This window comes from Equus quagga, chromosome 7 (genome assembly GCF_021613505.1).
Source record: "Equus quagga isolate Etosha38 chromosome 7, UCLA_HA_Equagga_1.0, whole genome shotgun sequence".
Classification (NCBI taxonomy): domain Eukaryota; kingdom Metazoa; phylum Chordata; class Mammalia; order Perissodactyla; family Equidae; genus Equus; species Equus quagga.
The window spans coordinates 87,368,323-87,376,098 of record NC_060273.1 but is presented as its reverse complement, the minus strand read 5'-3'; the positions used below and the strand labels follow the sequence as shown (position 1 = coordinate 87,376,098).

Sequence of the window (7,776 nt, the reverse complement as noted above, 5' to 3'; positions counted from 1 at the left end):
ATCCAGTTGAAGAATTTCCATTCTACTCCTATCCCAGTTTGCTGAGAGTTTTAATCATGAATGGATGTTGAATTTTATATTATTTTTTTAAGATTGGCACCTGAGCTAACATCTGTTGCCAATCGTCGTCTTCTTCTTTTTTTTTCTTTTTCTTCTTCTTCTCCTCCTCAAACCCCCCAGTACATGGTTATATATTCTAGTCGTAGGTCCTTCTGGTTGTGCTATGTGGGATGTTGCCTCAGCATGGCTTAATGAGCAGTTCCATTTCTGTGCCCAGGATCCAATCCAGTGAAACCCTGGGCTGCTGAACTGGAGTGCACAAAATTAACCACTCAGCCATGTGGCCGGCCCTTGGATATTGAATTTTGTTAAATGCTTTTTCTGCATCAGTTGGTATAGTCATGTGGGTTTCCTCTTTAGCCTGTTGTTATAGTGGGTTACATTGATTGCTTTTGGAATATTGAACCAGCCTTGCATTCCTTAAATAAATCTCACTGGTCATGTTACATTATTCTTTTTATATATTGCTGGATTCAATTTTTTAAAATATTTTGTTGATTTTGCATCTATATTCATGAGATATATTGGTCTGTATTTTCCCTCTTTCTACTGGCTTTGTCTGGTTTTGGTAGGAGAGTAATGTCAGCCTCATAAAATTAGTTGCAAAGTGTGGTCTTCTATTTTCTGGAGAAGATTATATAGAATTAGTGTTACTTTAAAAAGAAATGTTCAGTAGAACTAACCATTGAAACAATCCGGAACTGGAGATTTTTTCTTAAAAGTTTTTTAACTATAAATTTAATGTCTTTAATACCTTAGAAAGGCTTTTAGTTAGGCTATTGGTGAGAGCTTGTAGGAGAGTGAGTTAAATATTATTGGAAACTAAAGGAAAGGGAATCCTTGTTATATAGTAGCATTAAATTTGGCAACGCTGTTTTCTTTAGTAGAAAATGGGCCTAGTGAACTGGGTTATCATGCTAAGGAGATTTCCAAACAAATTTTGAAGATACCGCCTGGTTTCTTCCTGCCTAAAGAAAATGTGAAAGGACAGAGACAAACTCTGATGAGTTTCGCATCACAAACTTAAGGTAGGGAAGGGTTTATCTTAGAGAGATTTAAGTGTGTGGCTTTTGTCTAATGGACTGAACCCCGTAGATTCACAGAAGACTCACAAAGTTTGAAAAGCAAAATTACACGTGCAGAAACATTTCTGAATGGTAAGGGCAGAGACCATGTAAAATGATATGGAGTCATTGGACCCACAAATTCTACTGTCAGGAAGCCAAGTGAGAAAACTACGTAGTTGCAAATGCATCCTACTTTCATGAAAACGGAAGGATGACTCAGAGAGCAGAAATAAGTTCCCCGAGACCAGAGCCCAGAGCCAAGGAGAATTATTGAAAGACATAATCAAGGAACTTTAAATATTTTCCCATTTGGATTTCAGAATTGCTGTGGACTAGTGACTCCTTTGTGTCTCCTCCTTTCCTTGTTTTTGGACGGAAACGTCTGTAGCAGTTATCCTTTTCCTGTCCCACCACAATATGTTTGGTATATGGGAGGCAAATAAATTGTTTCTTTAGTTTCACAAGTCTATAGAGGGAGAAGGAGTAAATTCAAGGAACTCTATTTAATGAATTACACTTATTACGAATATAACATAGTAGATGTGATGGTATGTCATTTTCAATAGTAGGTTATAAAAAGACTATAGCTTCCAGTTTTTGTGCACTCTCTCTCTGATCACTTGTTCTGAGGGGACATATGTAATAAGCAGCCCTATGGAGAGGTCCATGTGGCAAGTTTCCTGTCAATAGCCATATGACTCTCAAAACAGAACCTCCATCTCTAGTTAAGTCTTTGGACTCTACAGCCCTGGCCAAGAGTTTGACTGCAATCTTGTGAGAGACCCTGAGCTAGAAATATCTAGCTTAGCTACTCCTAGATTCGTGATCCTCAGAAACCATGTGAGATAATAAATGTTTGCTGTTTTAAACTGCTAAGTTTGTTACCCTGCAACAGATAACTACCTTACTAGGCAGCTCCCTCCTCCTTGGTACTCTGCCCCATAAATTCTAGTCATCTTGCTCTGTCTTCTCAACTCATCTTGTCTTCAAGACTCTGTTTGGATTTCTCTTCCCTGTGCTGAAGCCTGGAAATTGCCTCCAGGGAGTAAGCAGGGGAAATTGTACTGATCACCTATTTGTTTCCCTTCTCTCATAGGTCACAGTCCCAGGCTGCCTGCTGTTCAATGCCTGAGAATCATCGTTTTAACATTTTGTCTGTTTTTCTAATTGCTTAAGGTGAGTTAAATCTGGTTCCTGTTACTCTCTCATGGCCAGAACAAGCTCAAGTCTTGATGTCGATTTAGATGTGAATGCTACTGGGAGTTGGTATCCTCACACAACTCAGTGAAAGGGTTCTTTGTATTTTACTAAGATTTTCAGGTTTTTTGGAGGGGGAAGGATTTAAGATTAGCTTTATGTTGTGAGAGGCTTCGGGCCAATGAGGGAAGAGAATGAGGAAGGGCTAAAGGCATCAAAGCCAACTTTCTATATAGAGAGAAGCATGGGTTATAAAATGCAACATGTGAGCACCTTGTGTATAAGAACAGTTGGTTCCACTTACTCTGATGCTTTGTCACTTACCTCCACTCCACAAAAGCAGTGCTTGGTTGAAGCTAGCTACCATCTGGTGACATATGTAGTGACCTGTCTTAACCAACATATTTTTCCCAGCTGCTCTTTTCTTCCCTCTAAGGTTGATAATGCACACACATATTACAGTCCTGCCTTTTCTCCTCTATTTTACCACACACAATTTACTCAATTCCAAAGCGGGCTAGTTCTTTCTTTCACATACATACATCCTCAAACTCACTTCAACTGATGCTCTTATTTGCACATCTAAATCTCTTCTAGTTAGAGCACAAAAACTTCCCACAAGTCATTTCTCTCTTAGGCTAGTTCTTTCTGTAAGCTAGATAAATCATGTAGATAGCAGCTGATCACCAACAGAGCTAGCTTTGCAATTCTAGATCAAGGAATTGGAATTGGAATAATATACGGAAATCAATTTCCATCACCTTCTAAAGCATCTTAGAGAATTTCCTGAGAATTTCCACACCTATTTGGTGTAAGTCATTGAATTAGGCAGGGTGATGTAAAAAAAGACATATAAAAGAAATCATTCCTATCTTTCAAAAAAATTGGTGGTCTACTAGGAGAAATATGTACACAAGTCATTACAACTCAAATGATTTATAAAAGCCTTCGAAAATATACAAATAAATTACAATAGTATTTCAAATGGGAGAAAGAGTAGAGCTACCTGGGAATTAGGCAAACCTTTCTGTAACAATCAATACTAACCATGAGGGATTGGTAGGGATTATGTGTCAGTAGGGGAAAAAGGGCAGAGGTGGGAATTTACATGGGCAAACTGCTTTTGAGTATGTTTAGTTATATAGTGCACCTAGTTTTACGGAATCATAAATGTACTGCAGTAGATACACACAATGTAACATGCATACCTTTTCCAGTTTTACTCTTACATTTTTGTTGTTAAAATTATGAGAAACATTATATTTAAGACTTATATCCTGGTGGAAGTGTTTCATTGTAACTAACCTTCTGTCTTAGTACCTTCTGTATTTCTTAAATAGAAACTGCGTCTGATTTCTTGCCTGGTTTTAAGTCTGTATAATTGAGTCCCATAAAAAGGAGTGTGTAGGTCCCTAAGTAACCCAGATATTTCTTGGGTCCCACACCCACCCTAGTTACTCCAGTTTTAGAGATTTTTACAAGACAAGGTTTGGAGGCAGAACACTCTTGACAAACACACCTAGAGTATCTTCAAGTTTGTTTTTAAACTCTGGACAATTCAAAGAAAGTATTCTAGGACCCAGCTTATTCAAACAATGGCTTTCCTTTGAAATAAGATCGTCTGCCTCCCTTAAAGGCATAGTAGTCACCTCTGACACGAGGAACAGAAGGTAAAACAACAAAGGATGTGGGGAACCAACCCCAGTGCTGGAATTTTTTTTAAAACTGATTAGCACCAACTCTCATTTCTAGGTGTCTAGCCTAGTCCAGAGGATGTAAGTGGCAGGTTAGATCAATCACCCCTGAGTCTGATATGAAAGGTTTGATGTGGCCAAGGAGGAGATGTGGAAAGGGGAGTAGGTACTATGAAGAGCTGCAACAAAGGAAGCAAAGAAAACTTAAGGTTGAATTTCCCCAAAAAAGACAGAAATAGCAAAAACATATTTTTTAGTGTACAAAAAATGTAAAAAAGGCAAAATAATCTCATCTGGTTTGAGATCTTCCAAATACAATATTTAATGTCGGTCCCCTTATTCTGACCCTCATTAGGAGTGCGCGAGGTTTATATGTATGGTGTGTTTGTGTGTGTGTGTGAGAGAGAAATTGACAGCACTGATGAAGGGGAAGCCGGAAAGATAAGGTGGGATAAGGGGCTCTGAAAAGTCAGGGTGTCTACTGTCCTGGGAACCTTTGAAGCACACTCCATGACGAATTAAATTATCTCCAGGCTTAGAAAATTCCTAGAGACAAAGATGGGAAGAAAAATCAAAGGTCTTTGGTAAGTGGGGCCGCAGCTTTGTGCTGAAGTCTGCACTAAGTTTTGCTTTGTGTGATGTGTGGATGGGGGAGAACTCGACCAAAGGAGGAGCCGAGGGGGAGGGGGATGGGAAGGGGAAGGCACTTCTACCTGCACACACCTCAGTTGGGGGTGGGGGAGGGGGTGCTGAGTAAGGATGCAAATCCAGCCTTCCAGAGTGGCCAATCAGCAGTCAGGTGAGGGAATTTGGGTCCCCATCGCACCCCAACCCGGCGTATGAGCACGTGCGCGGTGTTCTGGGACCTTTGTCCCGCAAAGTCACACTTGGCGGGCACCCCCTTGGTCCCTTTTTCTTGTCGGATCTGCCTGAATCTTTTCTCCTCCACACCCTACCTCCGAGTCCTGTCTCCTCCTCATCCCTCCACAATTTCCCTACCGCGCCGCTGCGGGTGAGAGCCTGCAGCCCTCTGCTCCTGAGGAGTGTGCGGAGCTTGGCACACCAGGTTGCTGGGACGGCGGCACCAGCCCCTGGCACTTCCGCGCGGGTGCAGGCGGTGAGCCTCGGCCGGACACCACGGCGCTCCTGCCCGCGCGGGGCAGTCCTCCGCCTGTCCCGCCCGAGGCGGTACTGCCCGCCTTGTGCCTGCCGGCTCTCGGCCGACTGTGGGTCTGTCCTGTGGGGCTCCGGAAACTCCTACAACGTCCAGAACACAGAAAATAGACTCATCACCTAATTCGCCAGGGAGCCGGAGCGCTGCGGGGCCGCGGTGCTGCCTGCCCCCGCTCCTCCCCCCACCCCACCCCCGCCCGTGCTCCGGCAGCCTTTCGGAGTCACACAGCACAGCCCCCCCTCCCCCCCACCCCCCGGCAGACAAAGGGCCTGGGCAAACTCGCCGCCCGGCCTCCTTGCGCTCCGGGGAGGCGGCGGCGCCCGCGGTGGATCGCGCAAGGAGGCGCGCGCGGGGCAAGGAGCCGCGGCCGCGGGAGCGCGGTATGGGGAAGAGCCGCGAGATGCGCCTGACTCACATCTGCTGCTGCTGCCTCCTTTACCAGCTGGGGGTCTTGTCGAATGGGATCGTTTCAGGTAAATGCTTCCGTGACTTTCGGCTTGCTTTCCAACTTCCCCAGCGGAGAGCGAGGACGCACGGGTAGGCAGGGCTGGTGCAGCCCGTGCGCGGTGTGCAGGGCTCAGTGGGTAGCAGTAAAAACAAGCGTGCGGGTGTGGATGGGGGGGTCACGCTCGTGAGCGAAGCGCACTTCTCCTGCTCTCATTTTAACCATCGTGAAATGCTTAGTTTTCCTCTAATGAGAGTCGTAATATTTGCAAAGTTACATTTACAGCACCTGGAGGAAAACTGGGAAGTACATAAATTGATAGCGATGCTTTGCTCTGGCATAGACTTCAAAGAATTTAATTGCGCTGGAGCCTTTGCACCGGTTTTCCTTTCAACAACTAAGTGCTGTCATCAAACTTTCCTGCCCCCCCCATCCCCATATATTCGTACTTTTATTTTGAAAATGCTGGGGTCTGTAATCTGATAGCAAGGCTCCAGGGGTTGCAAGAGTCTCAGGGGCTAGACGGGTGGTCTCCAACGCATTAACGCGAGAGCCTTGAGGCTGTGCGGAGTGTGAGCCTGGGAATGCTTGTGCTACTGGAACCGCGGCACTTTAAGCCCGCACTTCTCTGTCTGCCCCGCCCGCAGGGCTGCAGTTCGCCCCCGACCGCGAGGAGTGGGAAGTCGTGTTTCCTGCACTCTGGCGCCGGGAGCCGGTGGACGCGGCCGGGGGCAGTGGGGGCAGCGCCGACCCGGGCTGGGCGCGCGGCGCTGTGGGCGGCGGAGGCGCCCGGGCGCAGGCGGCCGGCAGCTCACGCGAGGTGCGCTCGGTGGCCCCGGCGCCGCCGGAGGAGCCCACGGAAGGCCGGTCCGAGCCCCGGCCCCGGCCCCGGCCCCGGCCCCCGCCGCCGCCGCCGCCGCCGCCGCCGGGGGGCGAGGAGGACGAGGAGCTCGAGTCGCAGGAGCTGCCGCGGGGATCCAGCGGGGCGGCCGCGCTGTCCCCGGGCGCCCCGGCCTCGTGGCAGCCGCCGCCACCCCCACAGCCGCCCCCGTCTCCGCCCCCGGCCCAGCCAGCCGAGCCGGACGGCGACGAGGTCCTGCTGCGGATCCCGGCCTTCTCCCGGGACCTGTACCTGCTGCTCCGGAGAGACGGCCGCTTCCTGGCGCCGCGCTTCGCGGTGGAGCAGCGGCCGAGCCCGGGCCCCGGCCCCACGCGCGCAGCCGCCGCCCCGCGCCCGCCCGCGCCACCCGACGCCGCCTGCTTCTACACCGGGGCCGTGCTGCGGCACCCCGGCTCGCTGGCCTCGTTCAGCACCTGCGGAGGTGGCCTGGTAAGCGTCCTTCCTGCCCCAGCTCTCCGCTCCCCCTGCCACTCCTCCTGCTTCCCCCACAGATCAGGCTGAGCTGCATGCACCACATCCCCTTCCCAAATGCTCCCCCTGAACTTCGGCCTAGTCCGCACCACCCAGAAGTCTGCACCGTTTACCTCCCATGGAACATCTCCAGGGCAGTCAGTGAATCTGGAGGCTAATTAGATGGATTAATAGCCTTCTCCTTCTAGATGGTTCTAAGTTTCTTCCGAATTCTATATGAAACTCTGTCTCCTTGTAACTCTTCCCACTGGTTTTACTTCTTTCTGTTTTCCAAAATAAGCCCACCACGTGGTGTCTTTTAGGAGATTGGAAGATAACCAATCTGCTCACTGCTGAGTCTCCTCCGTGTTTGCCCCCCACCCCGTTCCTCATCTTTTATCTCATAGCTTTTTTCATGTCCTACTTCAAAGTTGTCAGAACACTTCTCTAGGGAATTACATTCTGACAGCTGTCTGGAATTTAAACACATCCACAACCATACTGGACACCTGTTCACTGTTGGGGGCAAGACAGGAGTTGAGAAGAAGTGAAGAGAAAGACTGGGAGCCGTTGACTAATGGAGGACATTAGGTCCAGTCAGTATTCAAAGGATTATGGCCCTCTGATTTAACATTTTCTTTTCCAAGGCTTACATTTTATTTGGCACTAGTTCCTTTTCTTCTCTCCACTCCATGGAGGAAAGTGGTGAGGGTGAGAGCCTTGCTAAGAGGCCTCCTGGAACTGGAAAGGAAAAGCCATTTGCTGTGGCAGAACTGTAGAGATTATCA

At 48.1% G+C, this 7,776-nt stretch overlaps 1 protein-coding gene across 1 annotated transcript in view; it reads left to right on the top strand.

Moving 5' to 3' along the window:
* The first annotated feature begins 5,574 nt into the window (after positions 1–5,574).
* Positions 5,575–7,776, top strand: part of ADAMTS19 (ADAM metallopeptidase with thrombospondin type 1 motif 19) — a 236,109-nt gene continuing 233,907 nt past the window's right edge. The window contains exons 1-2 of the mRNA XM_046668387.1: positions 5,575–5,665; positions 6,285–6,967. Of these exons, the coding sequence (XP_046524343.1) occupies positions 5,575–5,665; positions 6,285–6,967 (774 nt within the window). The remainder of the gene's footprint in view (positions 5,666–6,284; positions 6,968–7,776) is intronic.